Source organism: Protopterus annectens, chromosome 16.part0, assembly GCF_019279795.1.
Source record: "Protopterus annectens isolate FY-2018-M chromosome 16.part0, PAN1.0, whole genome shotgun sequence".
In the NCBI taxonomy this organism is placed as follows: Eukaryota; Metazoa; Chordata; order Ceratodontiformes; family Protopteridae; genus Protopterus; species Protopterus annectens.
In genome coordinates, this window is record NC_056750.1 from 476,859,613 (window position 1) to 476,881,597 (window position 21,985).

At 39.5% G+C, this 21,985-nt stretch overlaps 2 protein-coding genes across 2 annotated transcripts in view; one reads left to right on the forward strand and one right to left on the reverse strand.

Moving 5' to 3' along the window:
* The window catches only part of LOC122790751, a 68,341-nt gene extending 50,688 nt beyond the window's left edge, over positions 1 to 17,653 (forward strand). The window contains exon 2 of the mRNA XM_044058347.1: positions 15,020 to 17,653. Within this exon, the coding sequence (XP_043914282.1) occupies positions 15,176 to 16,036 (861 nt within the window). The 5' untranslated portion in view covers positions 15,020 to 15,175 and the 3' untranslated portion in view covers positions 16,037 to 17,653. The remainder of the gene's footprint in view (positions 1 to 15,019) is intronic.
* The window catches only part of RALGPS1 (Ral GEF with PH domain and SH3 binding motif 1), a 3,844,659-nt gene that overhangs the window by 3,306,079 nt on the left and 516,595 nt on the right, over positions 1 to 21,985 (reverse strand). The gene's annotated exons all lie outside the window — the stretch shown is intronic.

The window sequence follows — 21,985 nt, forward strand, 5'->3', positions numbered from 1 at the left end:
TGACTGAAGTTAGGATGTGAGTAAAGAAGGGGGAATAAGAAGATGTAAGCTATAAACACTACTTATTCATATTTAGAGCTATAGTTTATCCTGAGGTTGAGAAAGAACCCAGACAGATTTTGGCTAGGAAGTCGGTCAGAATGGTTTTAAAGGATTGGAGGGAGGGTACTGATCTGATGTATATAGGGAAGGAGTTTCAGGCCTTAGCAGCATGTTATGTCTTCTGCTGCCACTGAATATTGCAGTATTACATAAAATAATACTTACTCCATTTCTAATAATTATTTCATTATCTCTGGTAAACAAATTCTACTCAACAAATCGTGTGTGTGTGTGTAATTTTTGCCTGGCATATCTTTATTTTATTATTATTGAAATGTGTTTACTGGAAAAGTGTTGATTGCATCCTCAGTCCCCATTTTCAGCAGTAGCCCTGGGAGAAATGCTACATGTACATGAGAAAACATGTTACAATAAGCATATAGAAATACAGGGTCTACTTTGTTTAGTTGAATCTCATTTCGCTGAATTTCATTTCACCCTGACCACTTTGCTGAAAACACAAATTACTGAAAACTCATTTCACTGAACTGAACTTAGTATATATGGCACTGTGTAGAGTACTGTAAAACAAGCAAAAGGTATATGCCATTTTTCCCCACGGTAGTGCGATCCTGGAGTTAGTATATATAGTTAGGGGATGTGGGAGGCACCTTGTTAGTTTTATATTGTATTTTACAAAAAACTTCAAAACAATAAATTTTAAACAACAGACATGCATAGTTGTAACACCAATGACTAACTTTCTCCAGAAGACATCTACTCTAAGTGAGGGGTTACATCTCCCACAGCCCCCATTGTGGGGGGCTGTGCCCCACACACACCCCTAACTATATATACTAAATCCAGGATTGCACTAGAGTGGGGAAAAGGGCATATACCTTTTACTTGCCTTACAGTACTCTACACAGTGCCACATATACTAACTGCAGTTCAGTGGAATGAGATTCAGTGAAATGAGTTTTCAGTAATTTGAGTTTTCAGCGAAGTGGTCGGGATGAAATGAAATTCAGCAAAATGAGATTCAACGAAACAAAGTAGACCCAGAAATACAACAATAATGAGTCAAAGTTCAAGTCGAGGAATAGTGGACACATTAAGGAGAAATTTAATGATAATAAACAGGAAAAGAAAAGACCGTGAATAATCACAAATAAACGGGTTGTATATTACAAATTTGTCAAGTAAATCTTTATATAATATACATTAAGAAATATACATTTACAACCCTTGGAAATTAAAATTATACATCACTAGATTAAGAAACAGCCTTTTACTTTCTCAAAGAACTCTTGTATAGTCTTTGAATGTGCTTTGCAAATGACTGTGGTCTGTTTCTCCCTGAAAGTATTAACTATAGACAGATTCATGGAACTTCTCACATCGACACACTGTAACTAACAGATCCTTTTCTCTGTGAACATATCATTTTGTACATCTGTGAATGCTCATAATGTACTGATAACTAGTTTGTTCTCTGGTATAATCACAGTTCCTTTACCTCTATAAATAGCTTTTACTTGCTAGACAACTGGCTTATTTGTATTACAGTATTTTAATTCTGCAGCATCCATAACTAATTTGTGAGCTTTCTAAACACGCATTCTTCTAAGCTCAATTCCATGATGGCATCATGCTCCAATAGTTATCACAGTGGTGCAGCTATCTCAGACATGCTAACTTCAATCTTTGCAGAATGCTGTATTATTCCTTGACACTTTGTGAAAACTTCTTACTGTTTGGCGTTAGTAGTTGAACAACTGCTCAGATGTTCTCTAAATCAGGTTTCAGGCACTCTAATGTTAGAAAATGATCCATACATTAATGACGCAATATTCACATTTTTACATGTAGTACTATCTGACTTAAGATGATGCTGTCTTATTACTTTCACCAGGTGTATCTGCCTCTATGTTCCTCTTTTGTCAGACACTACACTAAAAGATGAACAATTACATTTATATTATATGCCTTCAAATCCACTAGCAACAGCTTTTTTGAATATTTCTGGGCTGAAGAAATACAAAATGAAGTTTAACAGATTTGTTCTTTCCCAGTTGTGTGTTAAATGCAAACAATCTGAAGCTTTCTTCATCGAGTTTTATTTGTTAGAACTCCTAGTTTATATTCATTACTAAGAAAAGACTGTTGTATTTGCAGTATTTAGACTAATTCTCCAACATAAACAATTGGTAATGCTTGCCCTTAACTTATTACATTTAAATCTTGAAAATCAATGCAAATATGAATCTCATCTCTATTTGTAACAGTGATCCTACTATTTACCTATCCTGTTGGCTCTGATTGCTTCTTTATAACACAATTTCCATTCTCTTTAGTCCCTGTTCAGCTTTTCATTGGAGTGTTAGAGGTATTTTTCTAGGTGCAACAATCACCAGCATTGAATAAGGTTTTATTATATGAGATATTCGCTTGGCAAGCTTCCTAAGTCTGTAAAGAAATCAGCATATTCATGCAGGCTATCTCCATGACTCCCCTGCAAAGTATATAAAATGTCTCTGTGCTAGGGTTGCCACCTTTGCAAACTTCCATTTCCTGACAAATAAGCCATGTCCCCTGCATAACGAACCCCCCCCCCCCCGCCTCAAGATAGCCACATCCCTTTTAGCAAGCCACACTTAGAAGCACCGTATATAGTAACTGCATGGGCAACCAAGACAGTGCTCCATGGTAATTCTAATGCCTGCTGTCTACTATCACAATACCATACAACCCATTTCTCCATTGTTGTCTTACTTGTAAGTTTTTTTCTACATCCTTGCAACATATTGTAAGTGGCCAACACTGTACTGTAATAACTGTGGAGGAAATAATTAAATTATGCTGGGGGGGTCTATTAAGCTGCCAGAAGCTATGGAGTTCGAAATGCTCTGGGGTGTATTTTATACATTGTTTTCACAACCTTTGGTCCAATGATGACCTGAAAGAAAAAAAAAAACTAAGGAAAGAAACTCGTTTTCCCTTTCAAGGAAGAAATAGGTTATTTCCAAAGCTTAAGAAGTTACCACAAAAAGTACAGTTGTATACCTACCATAAATGTAGATGTTCAAGTGTATTCACTGTTGCAGTCATTACAATTGAGTTATCCTGCTGGCAGGCTACCCGCAGTCGGCCTGAATTCCAAAGTCTAGGTCCGGCGTCGGTTGCTGTCGCCTCCTCCCTGATGTCAGTGCGCCAGGGGTATAAAAGATGCAGCTGACACCATTTTCTTCAGTTTTTCTTGCCCCAGATGTCAGGTGCCCCTAAAATGGTAGGCTAAATTACGCCAATAAGCATGCATGCACAAAAAACAACTTTTCCTTGATCTACAAGCAAATACACCACATAGGTTGTATAGAATAGAGAAGTACAGATAAGTCCCAGCAAAGAAAAAGAGGGATGGTGGGAGGGTAACCTGAACTGCAACAGTGAATACACTCGAACATCTACTTTTATGGTAGGTACACAACTGTACTATGTTCATCATGTTTCACTGTTGCAGTCATTACAATTGGGTTGAATCCCAAAGCTAAGGTTGGGAGGCTGGTGCTAAATAGAATTAGGAGAGGCTATCAGGCCCTGCAGAACTGCAGTGGCAAATCCTGCCCTGGATTTAGAGTAGAGAGGTAAGTGATAGTGCTTTGTCAAAGTATGCACTGAACTCCAAGGTGCAGTCTCTAAGATGTCTTTGGTTGGTACTCCTCTGAGGAAGGCTGCTGAAGTGACTGCTGCTCTGGTTGAATGTGGCCTAATGCCCTTAGGCACTGATTTGCCATGCTGTGAATATCAGAAATGAATGCAGTGACCTATCCACTTTGAAGTAGTCTACATTGAGATAGGCTTTCCTTATGATCCTGCAGCATATGCCACTAGAAGCTGTTCGGTCTTTCTGAAAGCTTTGGTTCTGTCCAAGTAGAAGCGTAGCTGCCTGTGAATGTCCAAAGAATGCAGAATTCTCTCACCCTTATTCTGTGGGTTTGGATAAAAGGTAGGCAAATGAATTGTTTGGTTAAGGGCCGCACTGGACACTACCTTAGGCATAAATGTAGGGTTTGTACACAGAGAAACCCTGTAGGATGGAAAATTATAAAAGGTTCCACAGCCATGAGTGCCTGTAACTCTGAAACTCATCTAGCAGAGGTTATTGCTAGGAGCAGAGCTGTTTTCCAGGATATGAATTTAATATCAGCTGCAGAGGCAGTGTGAGTATTTCCAAGACATAGTTGAGGTTCTATGCAGGTATTGGTGCTCTCCTTGGGGGTCTTATGTTTTTGGCCCCTCTGAGCTACTGCCTTAGTAATGGATGAGAAAAAGTAGGTGGTTCTGTATTGTAATGAGCTGAAATGGCAGAGGCATGAATTTTAATTGATGAAAAAGAAAGGCCTTTTGTCAAGCATCTCAGTTAAGTATTGCAAAATCTGAGGAATATTTGGAACAATCGTGTCAAAACCTTATGCCAGGTTCCAAGCACAGAATCTCTTCCATTTTTCTGCATAAGATTTTCTGGTGCTAGGCCTCCTGGCCACCAAAATAACATCCATCACTGCTTTAGAGAGAGGTGTGCCTTGACTGGCTATGTTATTTGCCATGCTGCCAGGTTTAAGGTCCTGAGTTGGCTGTGCAGTATTTGACCATCTTGTCGGGTTAATAAGCGAGGAATTTGAGGTAAAGTCCAAGCTGGGCATTGAGACAAGCTCTTTAGGATTAGGTACCAGTGCTGGCGGGGCCAGTCTGGGGCAATCAGTATCAGTTTTGTTTTTTCTTGTCTGACCTTGAGGTGTACCTTGGGGAGGAAAGGAAGAGGAGGAAAGGCATATACTGTTAGGTGTTTCCAGCTGAAAGATAGAGCATCCACTTTCCATGCTTGCTTGTGGTAAGTCCTTGTGCATAATTTCTGTAGTTGGTAGTTGTGAGGAGAGGCAAATAGGTCTATGTCTGGGCATCCCCAGTTCCTTGTTATCATGGTGAAGACTTGTGGATCCAATTTCCACTCGTGGGGATCCATTAGGTTTCTGCTTAGTTCGCCTGCCAGACTATTTGTCCTTCCTGGCAGGAATTGTGCTTGCAGATGTACTTGGTAAGTCAATGCTGTGTACCACAAGTTCATGGCTAGCCTGCAGAGGGGGTAGGAATGTGTGCCTCCCTGCTTGTTTATGTACCACATAACTGTAGTATTGTCCGTCCTTATCAGTAGTTGTCCTGGATGAAGTAGATCCTTGAAGGCTGTCAGGGCTTTCTGAACAGCTAGCATCTCTTTTTGATTGATATATAGATGCATTTGATTTGTGGACCATGTGCCCTGAATACATCTTCCTGCCATATGGGCCCCCCAGGCATAATCTGATGCATCTGTTGTCAATGTCTGCCTGGCTGTGGGTAAGGTGAATGGCTGTCCCGTGTTGTGGTGTCAGGCTTTTGCCCACCATCGAAACTCCTGGTGCAGGCAGGGAATGAGAGTAATTATTGTTTCCAGGCTGTGGCAATGTTGAGACCAAACACTTTTTAGATACCATTGAAGTTTCCTCATATGCAGTCTTTCATATGGAATTAGCAGAATGCAGGATGCCATGAAGCCCAAAGCCTGCAGAAATTTTCTTGCAGAAAACTGGGTCTTTGTTGCCAACATTTTGAAGTAAGTAGTCAGTTGTCTGTGTTTGTCTGGCATGAGATAAGCCATCTGGGCAGCTGTATTTAAGCTTGCACCCAGGAATATTATCTCTTGAGAGGGTACGAGTTTTGATTTCTTTTCATTTACTGTGTACCCTAGACCGGTTAGTAATCTTTTTACAAATGCCAGATGCTGTAGTAGAATGTCCTTGTTCTCTGCTTGAATAAGGCAGTCGTCCAAGTAAGGATATATTTGTATTCCTCTTTGTCTGCAAAAAGCAATCACTGGTGCTAGGCATTTTGTGAAGACCCTGGGCACAGTAGATAAGCCAAAGGGCAGTGCAGAGAATTGATAATGCATTGAGCCAGCTATAAATCTGAGGTATCTTTTGCATGATTGTCTGATTGGGACATGCAGGTATGCCTCTTTTAGGTCTAAAGTCACAAGCCAAGCCCTCTTGCCCAGCATGGGCAGAAGCTGCTGCAGAGTTAACATTTTGAATTTTGGGATATCCAGGAATGTGTTTAGGATAGACAGGTCCAGTATTGGTCCCCAGGCTTTGTCCTTTCTGGGCACCAAGAATAGCCTTGAGTAGAATCCTATTCCCTGCTCTTGCTATGGTACCAGCTGAATGGCTCTCATGTCCATGAGGGATGAAACTTGTTTTTGTGCCTCTGCCCATTGTTTGTGTGGCAGATCTGGCATACCATTTGGCCTTGGCAGGGTGTGAAAGTGGAACCTGTAGCCTTGTGATACGATATTTAGGACCCATTTGTCCTGGGTGACCTTGTGCCAATTTTGTGAAAAAAGTGCTAGTTTTCCCCCCAAAGGGGCTGCCAGAAGATAGGTGCTTGGTGCTGGCAGGGGAAAGTCATTGAGACTGTTCCTGTATGGCTGTGATTTTTCCTGTCCGCTTTTGGAACCCCATTGTTTAGGCCTGTATGAGCCTTGGGGCTGTGATCTGCCTCTGGGGAATCTGTATCTGCCTCTTTATGGCCTGTCTGACACTGGAAAGGACCAATTATTTGTAGGCCAGTTCCTGCTAAATCTGGGAGGTTGTACCTGCAAGAAATCCTCGACTGTTTGCATAGATTTAGCTTTGTCCTCCATTTTCTTCAACACCTCTTCTGCTTTAACACCAAACACAGTGTCATGCTGTAATGGAGCATCTAATAGTTTTGTTTTGACATGATCAGGCAGATTCTGTTCTTTTAACCAAACATGCCTCCTAATGACAGAACCCGTAACAGCGGCCCTGCAGGAGGCCTCCAGAGAATCAAAACCACATTGCAAAGTATGTTTTCCTACTTGTTCAGCTGCATGCAATAAATCCTGCATTTCTTTGTTTTCTGCACATTCTGAGTTTGTTAACATTTTCTGTTTAAGCAGTGACATAAGATATTGCTGATATTTAAGCATATGAAATTGGCAATTTAAATCTCTTACAGCCAAGGTAGCAGAAGTATAAATCTTTTTCCCCCATCTGTCCAGAGCCCTAGAATCCCTATCAGAGGGGATAGGTTTTTTTGCAGTGGAAGCCTTGACCCCTTTGGGACCTGAGAGATGGTTTCTGGGTCAGCAGCAGGGTTTTTATAAAGAGATTTATGTGAATCAGGAACCCTGTAGTATCTGTCTGGCTTAACAGGGGCTGGTGGTAAAGAGTCTGGAGATAGACTGGACTCTGAAAATACATCATCTACAATATCTAAAACAGGTGGGATAGCAAGGGGTCTGTGCTGAGGTAATAAAAGGAAGTATCTGAGCCTTTTTTTGATTCAGAATAATCTTGGCTCTCCCAATGGAAATACTCCCTCATAGTATGCAGAGTCTCTCCAAATGAATAATCCTCAGGAGGAGAGAATGAAGGGATAGATTCTTCAGCATCAGAATCCTCATAGGGAGGAATGGAATATTCCTGATCAGAAGAGGAATCAGAGGAAATGGAAACCTGGTCTGAAGATTCGTATTCTATCTCTTGCCTAGGCCTCTTATCAGGTGGGGGATGGGAACCCCTGATCAAAGTAATTAGGTCTTCAGCCATTTTAAGCATCTGTTTTTTAGGCATAGTGGCCTGTCCAGAAGAATGCTGTACTTGATTCTTTGTCTTTAGAACTGCTTTAGTCTTTGCCTTTGAAGCTGAAGTAGGTTTCACATATAACTGTGTAGGCCTGAACACACCCTCAGAAGCCGATGCCTGCTCAGCGGCTCCGGACCCATCTGAGGGAATAGTTTCCAAGTGTCCAATACCTTGAGTTTCCAGTGGCCTAGTCGGCTCCACGTTGAGTTGGAAGCGACCTGTGGCTCTGAGGTAGCGGGTGTCAGGGGCTGCGAAAGCACCTCACTGAGAACCGGCGAACCGGCAACAGGCCTAGCAGGAGCCTCGTCGTTGGTTTTGGACCTCGGATGCCTGTCCTTATCTTTTTCTTTGCGCTTTTTATAAATTCCGGTAGTCAGCTGTTCCAATGGCATTATATAATTGAATCTTCTGTCGAAGTAATGAAATGCAAAATCGTACCAACATTTAATAGTGCGTTGATTAAATCTAGCACAAAACCGGCAACTATCAACTTTGTGATCAGGGCCTAGGCAAGGAATACAGTTGAGTGAAAATCCTTATGAGGTATTTGCTTCCCACAAGAAATACAATTATTAACTTTTTCTGACATCGGTCTGGAGCAAGAAAAAAGTTTCCCCAACGGGGTACTTAGCTTTAATGAAGACTTTGGATCTGAAATTCAAATTTGAAAATCTCAGGAGTCAGCCGACTGGCACTTGAGAACTGCTTTTGCTTCGGGCACCGCGCGGCAAGATAGACTGAAGAAAATGGCGTCGGCTGCATCTTTTATACCCCTGGAGCACTGACGTCAGGAAAGAGGTGACAGCAACCGACGCTGGTCCTAGACTTTGGAATTCAGGCCGATGGCGGGTAGCTTGCCAGCAGGATAACCCAACTGTAATGACTGCAACAGTGAAACACGATGAACATCTGAGTAGTAGTTATGCATAAGCTTGGAAATAAAATGCTTGTCAGGACACATAAATCATATCTGGAATGACTGCCTTCTTCATATCCCCCCCTCAAAAAATATAATTCTCACTATGCCCATATTGTGTTAAAATTAGAAGAAAACGAAAGGACAAATGAAAAGCAGTCATATATTTCCATTTGCTGTTACATATCTACACAGCATGCATCCTGAACCTTAACCCCAAAAGAGAGATGTCTTTTGTATACACTTCTGAAGTAAAACTAGGGTAAAAGTGAAACAAACAGAGCATAACAACATATTTCAACCTATTGCTCTCAGCTGTACATATACAGCATACTTCCTTTTCCACTAGCCCCAGAAGATATCCACCTATATACAAATTTGATTTCAATTGTAAAGAAAGTGAAAAAAATAACATTTAATTAATTCCATCTTGTTATTCCTAAAAAATACAGTGGCCCCAGTCATGCTATAGTGGCCTTCTATGTGCATCTCTGAAGTTTGTGAGAAAAACTAAAGACATAATGATCACAGTATCCTCAACCCCCACTGAAACAATAGCAATTTTTGTGTGGACCACTGAGAGGGGTCAGTTTTAGACAAGGTGGGCCCTCATCTCACTTAACCACTTATACAGCCAGGAATGTTGGCCCCAGAAGCTCTGAGGTTCTAGATGTTCTCCGATGAATTTTTGCCTTATTTCTTTTTTCATTAACCAAACACCGATGTATTTACCCACCAATATTATTTTTATACACACACACCGTGCTTTCTATTTAAATTGAAAAATCATCAATTCATCTAGGGAATGTCTTTGGGGTGTTAGAGAAAATGAGCACCTGAATAAAACCCACAAAGAGATGGGTGGGACATGCAGACTCCACACAGATGGTGCCACAGCCAATAACTTAGAAAGGGAAACGAGCTGTAAGATGAAATTACTCACTGGGCCACTGTACCAATGATGTGTCCCTTCCACACTCACCTTGTGCAAACCACCAAAAAAGCTACTTATTGTGTGCAATGCTGATGTCCGACAGTGATGCAAAGTGGAAGTAAGTATGGCCAACTTGTTTCTCTTGTATACACATATATTATTCACTTCCTCCTACACACACACATGCACACACACACACACAGGTTCATAGATGAGTACTAGGCTAATTGCCATTTTGGACCACTTTAAGCCTAGATAACTACCCCATGTGAGAATCAAACCTTGCACATTGCTTCTGCAAAGTGAACACCTTAACCATTATGGCAACCTTCCACCAACTGTAGGTTCATACTAGGCTAACTGCCCTTGTGGGCCATTTTAAGTCTAGCCATCTACTCCATGTGAGAATCAAACCTTGCGCCTTATGTCTGTAAGGTAAACAACTTAACCATTACACCAACCTTCCATTTCAACCATTACTACAACCTTCCATACCATAAGCCACAGCAATGATTGCTTTCACACTGCATTTGAATCCATCTATCTACAACCCCTTTTTTAACATTTTTTGCACACTGGGTCAGGGTGTCTCATCAACAGTGATAATCATCAACAGTCAATATTCACAACGCTGGCAGGTCAGCCCTGTTGTGGTTGTTGTTCCATACGACACACAAATACACACACGACTATGACCCGTTTAGAATGTGCAGTTCAACTACTGCATGCCTTTGGAACGTGGAAGGAAGCTGCTGGAGCAGCAGGAGAAAACCCATGCAGACACAGGTTGGACACGCAGACTGCACAGAAGGAATCCCAGCTGAAAATCAAACTTGAATACAGACAGGAAACACAATGGAAACAGTAAATATTTTAGGGAATATACTTCATAAATGCATTAGCTCTTAGAATTATTCAAAATACCTTGCGTTGTCACCTCACAGTAAAACGCTGTCTGGTTCGACCCTCAGTTAGAGCGTCTTCTGAGTGGAGACATGCGTGAATGGGCATACCTTTGTTGAAGGTTGTGCATCAGGGCTGGCAACTCGGTACGTAAAAGTCAACTGCCAATCATTAGCGGACCGGAGTTCCGCTGTGGCGACCCCTAACCGGGAAAAGCCGAAAGTCACAACAACCTTTCATGTATTCACCATAACTGGATTTCTTGACAGAGACCATGATTTACTGACTGTCGGGAAAATGTCCCGACAGGTGTCAACCCTACTCTGTGCGGTCTGATTTTAAACAAATGTCATCTTTGCTACTACGTTGTTAATTCTTTTTCCATTCCTTACTTCATACAAGCTGCACCAGACAAATTATTAAGAGACTTAAGTTCAGTAAATGAAACTTTTTTTTTTTAATTCTGGACTATTAAATTACTCTTCTAATAAATCAGTTGCTTTTATCCTAATAGTGTCGCGTGGTGGCTGGTATAAATTAGTAATGCAAACATTTCCCTGCCCCAATAATTTATTTATTTATTTTATTTATTTATTTGCAGTTTGTTAACCGAGAAAGTCCATTTGGGCCAAAAAGTAGCCCGTTTTCAATGGAGACCTGGGGAGAAAAGCTCCATATACAATTATAGAACTTAATTATAGAAACTTTAGAAGTTTTAATTAATATATTTATGTGTTTTTCTGGCAAATTATTACACCCTGCACCTGTATCAACAGTAAATAATCAATTCTCCTTATTAATCCTCAGCATTTCTAACAGTAAGACACAACATTTTCAGTTCTTATTGTAGCAGTTCTCACTTTTGTAGTACCAACAGTTAAGTTTTCTTTCATATTTTTTTTAGCAAAATCCAAATTCTTTTGAGCACATTTCTTTTTCCACTTGTACATCATATTCTGGCACAGTATTCTACAAGCTAGATTAAAAGCTGGGCAACACTTTCTGTTCAAAGTCAAAGTAAACTTTATTGTCATTCAGAAATCACGCAAGTGCAAAAACAGAATGAAATTCTGTGTCTCCGGACTCAATGTGCAGACAACATACAGACTATTTTCACAGACATTTACACATATAACACCTAGCTGTTATATCACGGACATGCAGGTATAAAGACTAATATTGCACATAATTAGAAATACATAATTACAAATACATTTTAATGCTTTTCAAAGTACACACTTACTTGCATGAGACTTCAGTATTGCACAGGTACTTGGTTAATACATTGCATTGATCCTTGCACACAAACAGTCATTTGAGTACTGCACTGTGAACATTAGAGTATTGCACTATTGACCTTAGAGTATCGTACTGTGGTTAGTTTATTAATTTGCAACATGTATTGCACTGAAAGATTATGTAATATGCAAAGCCACAACTACTGCAAATCTTAATTTCAATGAAGCAGAATTTTTTCTGGCCTCCATCAAACACTGTCAAATGGGTCTCTCTTTCACGTCCTTTACTTCTACAAAACATCCTGCTCTTACTTTTTCATTTTTGCATTACAAATTTTATTTTTATGTGCCTCCTTTTCATCAGTTAATATTTTTTATTTGTGGAATTATAGTTTTACTTGCTTGGCACATATTCACAGCTTATAATAAGGTGATATCTAGTTTTCTTAAAAAGTGTGTTTCTTCCTTCATTTCTTTTAGCAGATATTATTCTTTCTTATAGCAGATATTATTCTATCACTTATTAAAGAATTATGATGGTCACCAAATGTAGCCTTTGGTTCTATTTATTAGCTCAGCAATATAAATCGCTACAAACTGTGAATGATCCTGTGCTCTGATGAAAAAACAAATGTCATATAAATGGCAAGTTACTTCTGAGCTGAAAATATTTAATGATATTTTTAAGTGCTGCTAGTTTGTCTTCATGCTAGCATAATAAAGCAGTCTAAATGTGTTTCAAATAGATATGTATATAGTAGGACAGATAGTAAACTGGCTAAAAAAGATAAAACCCACACAGTGAGGGTAGCAACTGCTTCCTCAAGAGAATATGAAGATGACTGACGGTGTTCTGTAGAGCTCAGTACAGGGACCTTTGTTTTATGACATCTCCTTTTGTGTCTCCAAATCACAAAACAAGATGTCTACTTAATCTAGTTTGTGGATGACTGTAAACTGGGTGTCATTCTCAAATCCATCTCTAATGTACCAGCCCTCCAACAAGACCATAAACTTTTTAATATCTGGTGTACAAATAATGAGCTTCAAGTAAATGTAAAAAAAGTGTACTACAACTACATTTGGCAGACAACTCCTCCCCTATCATATAGTAGAGATAACACCCCACTACAAAATGAGAACGTAGTTAGAAACCTCGGAATATGAGTTGATAATTCCTTCTCCTTTGATCATGTTGCTACATTAATCTGGAAGTCCTTCTGCTTAGTGCAGTTGGTCACAAAGTAATATTTATTTATTTGACATTTGTTTACCCAAAAAGTCCAACTGGGTATGAGCCCATTTTCAGCAGATGCTGAGAAGAAAAACTCCACAGCACACATTAAACAGAATTTAAAAAACTGAACAATGGTTACAAATATCAAAACAATAACGAAGTAGTGCAATATGTGAAATATAATAAAATGAAAATAAGCAAAATATAAAGGCAAGCACTAAAGCTGACCATACATTATATACAAGGTAGAAGAGAGCTCCTAATGTGTATGTTACATAATGATGCATGAAAATATATAACAGAATAAGCAATAGGTCGTAAAAGCCATATACCTTTTTCTGGCAGGAGAACTTGATAGTAAAATTTAGTCCAATTCTGGGCTAGAGAAAAGTTAGTGTAAGAATACAAAAAAAAGGACATTAGAATGTTAAGGAATTAAAGAGAGGTGAGGCTAAAAAGTAGATAAAGCAGACAGGGAAGTAGGATATATCAAGAGAAAGTCTATTAAGAGTGGCGAAGAAGGGAAAAGAAAACATAACAGAAAATAGAAACAAGTACTAAGATGTCAAGGAGCAGGGGCAGATCCAGTTACAGGTTAGATGTTCTTTCATTCCAGACTTGAAAGAATAGTAGTTGGGTAGAAGTCTGATAAGTTTAATATCATCCAGTTCTAAATATATCATTGCCCCCTTATATTCTGCATTGATAAGGCTAGTCAAATTACAGTGCACTCTTTGGGTTGTACTTCATAGACATATCAAACAACTGGAAAGACATCCCTCCTCCACCCAGGGTACCTAACTTAAAAGATCACTGGCTTAAAAGTCCTAAGCTACTGGAAAAGACTTGGAACACTTCCCCTTTACTCAGTATCCTATAAACTCCTGAGTGGTGATCTGTGCCTTCCTATCCATGCTATTTTGTACCCAGTAGTTTAGGCTCTCTTGCATCTCCATACGTCAATAAATCCCACCAATACCAGAATTAGGGATCTAAACCTCCATTAGCAAACAAATAAAAGATGGCAGAGAGAGAGAGACATTTGTTATGCAAAGCCTTCTCTAGACCTCCACAGCAAATTAAGGAGTGCAATGCATTATATTTCTTAAATGGGAAGTAACTGACTGGAAGGGTAGTCACAGATTCACCCCTGGTTGGAGTGGCTTTGCCTTTCTTATAGAAGGTAGTATGGTTTAAGGGTAGGTACAGATAAAGCATAAATGTTCCATGGTTCAGTTGCCTTGAACTTTCTAAGATCCTATGAATATGCAGACTTTTAATTTCAGCTAATCCAATTGCAGTGAAGAATTAATTACACTTCTGGAGTCAAAGATTCTAGTTTTCTGACAGTTTTTTTTTTTAACAAAAACATTTTCTTAAAAAATATACATCGTTACAAACCAAGTCTCTTAAGAGCAAATGTACTTCACTTCTGCAATTATAGTTCTTTAGTAATAATAGATATTTCATCCACTATGGCATTATGTCATGTCATGTCAGAACACTTTAATAACAGAAACGTTAAGGATCTAAACTCCATGAAGTTTTTATTGATCTGAATTTTTTTAGAACTGTACCATGACACATTTAATCATTAAATCCAGCTTATTAGTATTTCATTGTAAATATTTCTCTGTACAACAAAGGACATGCTGAGAACAATCAATAGCAATATATTTGATGCAGATTGACAGGAAGAGAGGCACAATGGACATCAGATGCTTTCACTCAACATGCTTACTCAGGTGTAGGTATAGTTGTGGCCTTGGCACAGAACGGACTACAGCATACAGTACCTTAAGATCATTTGTTGATATCACTTAAAAATTAGTGACCTTAAGAGATTAAGAGAATCACAGAAAATAAGATGAATTCTTCCCATAAATAACTGTACATTAAGTAAATTACAAGAATTTGTGTTCTCTTTCTGCACAGTTGAGCATTGATTCTGTTATTAATTATTTAATGGGAACAGAAGTAAATCTTCACAGAATGGTGACCCTCTTTACTCAAGCCATTAATCTTATCAATGTTCTCTTTTGGCAGGTATTTCTTCAGGTATACTGCACTGCAATTTGATTTCAATGATTTACAACCAAGGAATATCAAGCTCATAAGTTTGAGAAAAATAATCATTTTGAAATTACCAGCAGCAGCAGTGAAAGGATAGTCTGTCCTACTACACAAGCCAGGACTAAAACAATGGCTATGAAACCAGAACAAGGACTTCTGACAGTCAAAGTTGAGCAAAAATACCTGCTAGGGGTCGACACTAAAACAAAGCTGCAACAGCTTGGGGCTATTTGTGTAGATAAGATAATTGAAAAAGATCACTACTATGACACTGACACATATGCATTGGCTTTGAATCAGATCTGGCTTCGTCAAAGAAATGCGCAGTGGTATCTCATAGTATGTGACATGAGGTCTACTAAAAAAGGCACGCAGGAAAGTCTGAGAGACAATAAGCATGTGTCAAAAGAAGATTGTGCAATCCCAGTAGAAGAATTAGGATTCAGTGGTAGAAAATCCGGTCTGAATCACGGATTTGTGGATGCGAAGCATCAGCATGAATACATTTCTAGAATAAGCACTAAGAAAATGGGTGTAAGCCAGAACTCAACATCAGATGAATCCAGTGAACTCCAGCCTGACAAAAGTAGGCAAACAAAACAACTGAAAACTAAAGGTAACAGCAATAAGGAAGGACCAAATGTGCAGTACCATTCCGGGTACAAAGAGCTGTGCACAGTGGAAGAAATAATCTCGTATCTCGCAGAATTCCTTCACATTGCTTTGACAGCTGATGAAGAAGCAACCATGACTATGGAAGCCTTCATGCAGCTAGCTGGAATTCGACATTATGCCAGCTGGCATGCTATCAAACGAATCACATACAAACTGCAAGGCATCTACACAATTATCACAGAAATGGATGAGCTAGCTGCAAAAGAAATGGCTACTATATCAATGGATGCCAGCATTACACACATAGGCAGAGATTTTGACCAAATGGGAAAGCTTGCAGCTGAACTGGGGTTTGAAAGCTACACAATAGGTTAGGAAGAGACAGCAATATGACAATGTAAGACTTTGGGCTTTTGGGATAAATCAATTTTACACTGTGTGATAAGTGCACCCTCCTTTGTCAGTCTCAGATCACTAATACAACTTGGTAATACAGTGACTACACAGCATAGTCCTAGAAAACTAAATTAATGATTCGGTGCCAATAAAATTCAAAGTTCCAAAGTCTTATCAAGTGAATTTATCTTATATTTTACACAGCATTTTATCAGTGCTTAGTCAAAGGAAGTGGACAGTCAGTAACCACATTGGCAGAATATATTTTAGATTGAGGAGCAGAGCCTCATATTATAATGAAATACTGCATTTTCCTGGCATAATCATTCACATAAATGTAGGGCTACTAAAGTTAAACACTTTTGAATCCAAATATTTAGCAGCTACAGTGGTGTACACAGTTAGCATTACAGCATCACAACCCTTGGTTCTTGGATTTAATTTCTGGTAAAGGTAGCATCTGTTTGAGGTGTTTTTCACTGGGTGATCTGTTTTCCTCTCACTGCCTACAGGTGTGTAAGTGTATGTAAATAAGCATGTGTGCACACGTGCATGTGAGTGCAAGTGTGTGTCTCTGTGTGTGCACGTGCACACTCCTGTGTCCTCTATGGACTGGCATCTTATCCAGAACTGGTTCTCTGAACAATGAGTGCCAGGTTAAGGGGCAGATGTACAGTAACCCTAACAAAGATGAAAATGTATTGAATATCAATAAATGCATGAATCCAAAGGTTTTATAAAAAATAAAGTAGGAAATTGCAAAAGGGGTAAACATGTTTCCACATTTATTCCAAGTATCTGCTGAGCCAGTTTATGAAAGTTCTGCTAGTAGAAGATTCTTTGAAAGTAATAGAGACATCATCTCAATTCACATGGTATCATTTCATACTGCTTTACCCATGGCAGTGCCTATTTACAGGCTATCCTACCAGACTGGGGGTTAAACATCCAATTATCTTGCAGGTAGGTAGGCACATCAGCTGGATCTTCCACATTTTATGACTACACAAAATCTGACTTTTCAGATTTCTAGAGATAGACGCCCAAAAATTATTATTTTTTTAAGATTTGTAGGGGGTAGTGGTCCAACTAATTGTCAAATTGCCATGCCTACTATAAATTTCTGCTGCGCCACTTTTTCAGAGGAAAAGTGCACAAGGAAGCATTTCAATTTTCAATACTTTATTTTGTAAAAACAGGAAAATACATGCACATTACTGAATCATCAAGATTCTTCTAGTAATTACACAACATTTTAGAACATACAAAAAAAGCCCTTTTTTCAGACAAATTACTTTAAATAAAAGAATAACATAATGATGTACCAAATCAAACAGGTAAAAGAAGAAAAGAATGTTTTCATAGTTTATCTGAAGTTAGTTGTAGGCTTTTTATCCAGTATAGAAATAGGAAAAGCAATGACATGCTAGACAAGCCATTTTTGTAGGGCCATTTAGTATGGACAGCTGTCCATGGACATAGTAAGACCTCTCCAACTAAGGCTTTCATCCTATCTTTTAAACAGTATATTAACATTGTCCTGTTCAATTCTCAGCTAGAGTGTCTTCTGTGTGGAGACATGCATGAATGGGCGTACCTTCGTTGAAGGTTGTGCGTCAGGGCCGGCAACTCGGCACGTAAAAATCTACTGCTAATCATTAGCGGACCAGAGTTCTGCTGTGGCGACCCCTAACCGGGAAAAGCTGAAAGACACAACATATTAATGAAGATGTGTCATTACTTCTTAGTGAGCACATCTCCTTCTCAAAAACAGATGCTGGTAAGAACCTGTATTTGTTTATTAAACGTCTGACAGCTGTGATTGTTCATTAGTCACAGGCCATAAATCTCTTCTCATTATTTAAAAAACAAACATCTAGTAATTATACCATTTTCTAAATAATTTCCTGTAAGAAATAAAAACAGCCAAAAAAGGTAAAAAATCTACAGCTTATCCAGGCTTGGTGGTGCATAGGGATAAAGCCCTGACTGCACCCCGGACTATCGTGTTTGACTGGTGGCACACATGCTGAAGGAAAAGGATGGGAGAGGATGCGAGTGAATGGCCGACACAACTTCACACATCCTGGGATAAAGGGCAGCAGGCTGGTTCACTGCAGTAGCAGCATGAGAAGCCTGGTATGCTCCATGCCCCAAGTAGTGTGTCACTTGTCTGGGGGCAGGCACTTCCCAAAGACAGCTATTTTTGAGCTTGCAAGACTACCACTGGGTGGTGTATTATGCTATGCATCCTAGCAGCATTATGGCACTGCACTAGTATCCTCGGTCTCCTCATTGTCCCAGGATGTGGCTTGTGTATAGCCTGAAGGAGGGCAAAGTATGCCTGGTAGGCACTGTGAGTGGTGTGCTGCTAGAAGTGCACAAAGGAAAACATTTAAAACTGAGTCTATTACAAAAATTACACAGCATCTAATACTGTTAATGTGCATGCAATGTCAAAGCTACTGAATGTGAGGTGTCTATTATAGGGGGACTATTAGACTTAGTGGAGGGCCACCCTGAATCAATCTGCCAAGACAGTCCAGAGCCACAAGCATTTCCAAAGGAGAGAACATGGCAAGTTGGCATTACACCCTCTCCACAACTACTACATTAATATGCAGTTTACCAATGAAAAAGCTCTCAGTGTTGCCACCAGCACCATGGGGAAACTGCAGTGGAACAGCAGTGGTTGAATAAGAAGGGCTTACTGCTATGAGGCAACCTTCTGAACTGAGGTTTCTACATTAAAAGACTTTCTGACCTCCCCCCTTCAAAAGTAATTGATTTGGAAGGAGAAAAGGGCCATTACAATGAACACTGCCTCTGTCAGGCAGCCAGTCATTTTGCACTGTTCAAAACAAAAAGTGCAGGATCTAGCTCACTTGCAATACTGAGACAGATTAAACAGATATTAAGAAATAAATAAATTATGTAACTTTATGAACTAAAAATGCCCAGTGCCCTCCCACAAGATAATAAAAAACTGAAAGAATAACTAGTAGTTTTTGCTTTAAAAAAGGGGACAACATGGGCCTAATACAACTGAGATGGCCCATGCTACACTTTGAATTAAAGCAATGTCAGGGGATGGGAAAGAAAATATATATACTCATATTATACATGCATACATACATGCTGTGACAATAAAAGGTACTGCCAGCCATGCCAGAAGTAGGGCACTGGATGTGTAACATATGCCACCACAGCTAGCTGGAATTTTGTAAAAAATCATATTTCATTTGTATATCAAACTGATTTGTACAGATGCTTGCGTTGAATACTGTATTCATAAAGCTGCTTGTGCTAAAATGTATCAACAGTGTGCCCTGCTGAAAAGAAAATAAATGAACCTGCATTATTGTAACTGAATTAAATGTATATGCTTCAAGAGAGGATACTGGCAGAGCAGAGGCTACTCACAATCCAGCTGCAGCAAACTTTAAAATATATTTGAAATTAAATTACTTTATTGGTTAAGCCATGAAGATGTTAACCCATGGTTCTGAATGGTGCCAGAGACGCAATGTCTGTGCTGGAGAATAGGTTGCTTGCAGCTCCTATAGGAAGAATGGAATGGTTTTATGACTTCCAGCAGCTGCACCACATCTGAACAATGCTCTGTGTGTATGGTAACACATAAGTGGTAAAATTCTGTCAGCTTTTAGTGATGGGGGACAGTGTGGGGTAGTCAGATGACTAGATGTGTGTGATGTCCTGCTGTAAGCCAGAAATTATATTTAGATATTAGTCGGAGATTGCTCTCTGCATTCTGTCTTGGATCTAACAAGGAACACTCAACCACATTATCTTGCCTTGTTCTATCCAGTAAGTAGGAACAGTAATTCTCTTAGTGAATAAGGAATAGATGGTGAGATTAGCTAAATACTGTTTTTCTGTAACTTTGAAACTTTCCAGCTGTGTTATTGTCAATATTTCCTGTGACTGAAGCTATGGTGTTTACCCTAAATAGATATTTCGTATTTTTATGTTATTTAATTATTTATTATTAAATATATTTAAAATTTTCATTGTGGCCAGTCCTTTTTAGAAAATATTTAAGTGTTGAGAGTATTTGCACATATTTATTTGGCGATAACTCTGGCCATTCCTGAAAGCCTGGTGGTTTGGTCAACATTACCATTTGTATTAATATTAATTTCACTCTGTAAAATTGGATACCCTTTTAAGAGTCTTACAATAACTGAATCATGGCAGTGAAACTACTTTATAGTCTGGACAGAAGGTGGCAGAGCTAGTAAATCTGTGCCAGCCTTTCCCAAGTGTGTGTGTGTGTGTGTGTGTGTGTGTGTGTGTGTGTGTGTGTGTGTGTGTGTGAAAATTAAATCTCAAAAAGTGTGTGTGCCAGCTATATGGAGCAGGGACATGAAGCACTGGTTTCACAGAGAGGATACTGGAAGGCTTGGCTTAGACAACCATCTGAGGACCTAACCCTACATCTGTGCCAGTGGAGAGTTTCACTGGGGACCAAGACGGAGACAAATAGAGAAACCCAGACCCTGGGCTGAGTGTGCTCACTGTGTGTTCTTAAAGGAAATTGTGCTTGATGCAGAGAAGCTGCATCTGGAAATACTGAGTGTATCTATTTGTATTCCAAGTGAACATTCCTCTCCAGTGTCAGTGGTGAGGATTCAGGCTCTTTGATTACTGGCCAAGGTTTAGGACAGCACACATGCATATACAAACAAACCCACACATATTCAGACCAAAATCCCTGCTATATAACAAATGCACTAACTCAGTCATTGTGCCACAGAATGTAAATCCAAATTTTATTAAAGACCCAATGAATCCTCTAACAAAGCACATCACAACACAGCATACTAATTTGTTTTTAGATAAGGCGCTGTAAATTATACCATGCTTAGTCCATAGGCATCTGTATGGAGACGCATAGGATCTGCGTATGACATGTAGTGGAGTCATACCTCAGCACCATAACTCTCAACCTGTTACTGCAAGGGAACATAATGTGTGTATTGCAGTTATAAATGTAGAATGTTGCTACAGTGACAGGGGTTGTGTCAACATACATGTTGTGAAGGAAGGCTCTTCTGAGACTGACATGTACACCATCAGTTACTAATAGACATAAAATCATCATAGTGAAGTACCACACAATCACAATAATGATCTTGTGGACTTCAGAAGCAATATGAGCAATAAATATGGACAGTCTGAAACAATCTGGTCGGTCAGTCAGGAGGTATACACAGAACACCTTAGTGCAAGACATGTGGAACAAGCCTGACAAAGGGGATGTTTAGAGCCATGAAAATGCGGGTATATCACAAATACTGGACTAGATAATCACAAACAGTTGATGCATTCACACCCTCCTGTCTATCCTAACACATATTAACTGGACGAGTAGAGATCCCAAGCCACATACTTCACACTAGTTACTGACATACATCTTCACACTAGCCCACTCCTTTGTCAGAAATACACAACATGTATGGTGACCAGGCAACAGTACATCTGACAAATATCTGGACATAACATCACATTAGGGTAAATGCACTGCACTGCTAGGCATGTCACCAAGCACTGTCTACACTACGCCACAACACTAACCCAATTTACCTATGGGGAAATACACATGTAATTGAAAATATAGCAGGCACTTCAGGGCGTGTAACAGCATGGGGTAAAAGACACCAGTGTGAAAGTGCATACCCACAATTGATCTCAGCATGGTCACAGTTACATAATGGTAAGTCTAAGTAATAGTACAGTCGATGGCCTGTGTGCACAAAAGTCATCATGTTTGCCACTCACACACTAACCCTACATACACTGACCCAATTCACAGTGTAGTCTGATGCCTGACTGTGGCTGACTGTGGTATGGGACATGTCTCAGTCTGGCCCTTCAAACATATAGACTGATAAGAGTATCAGAAAC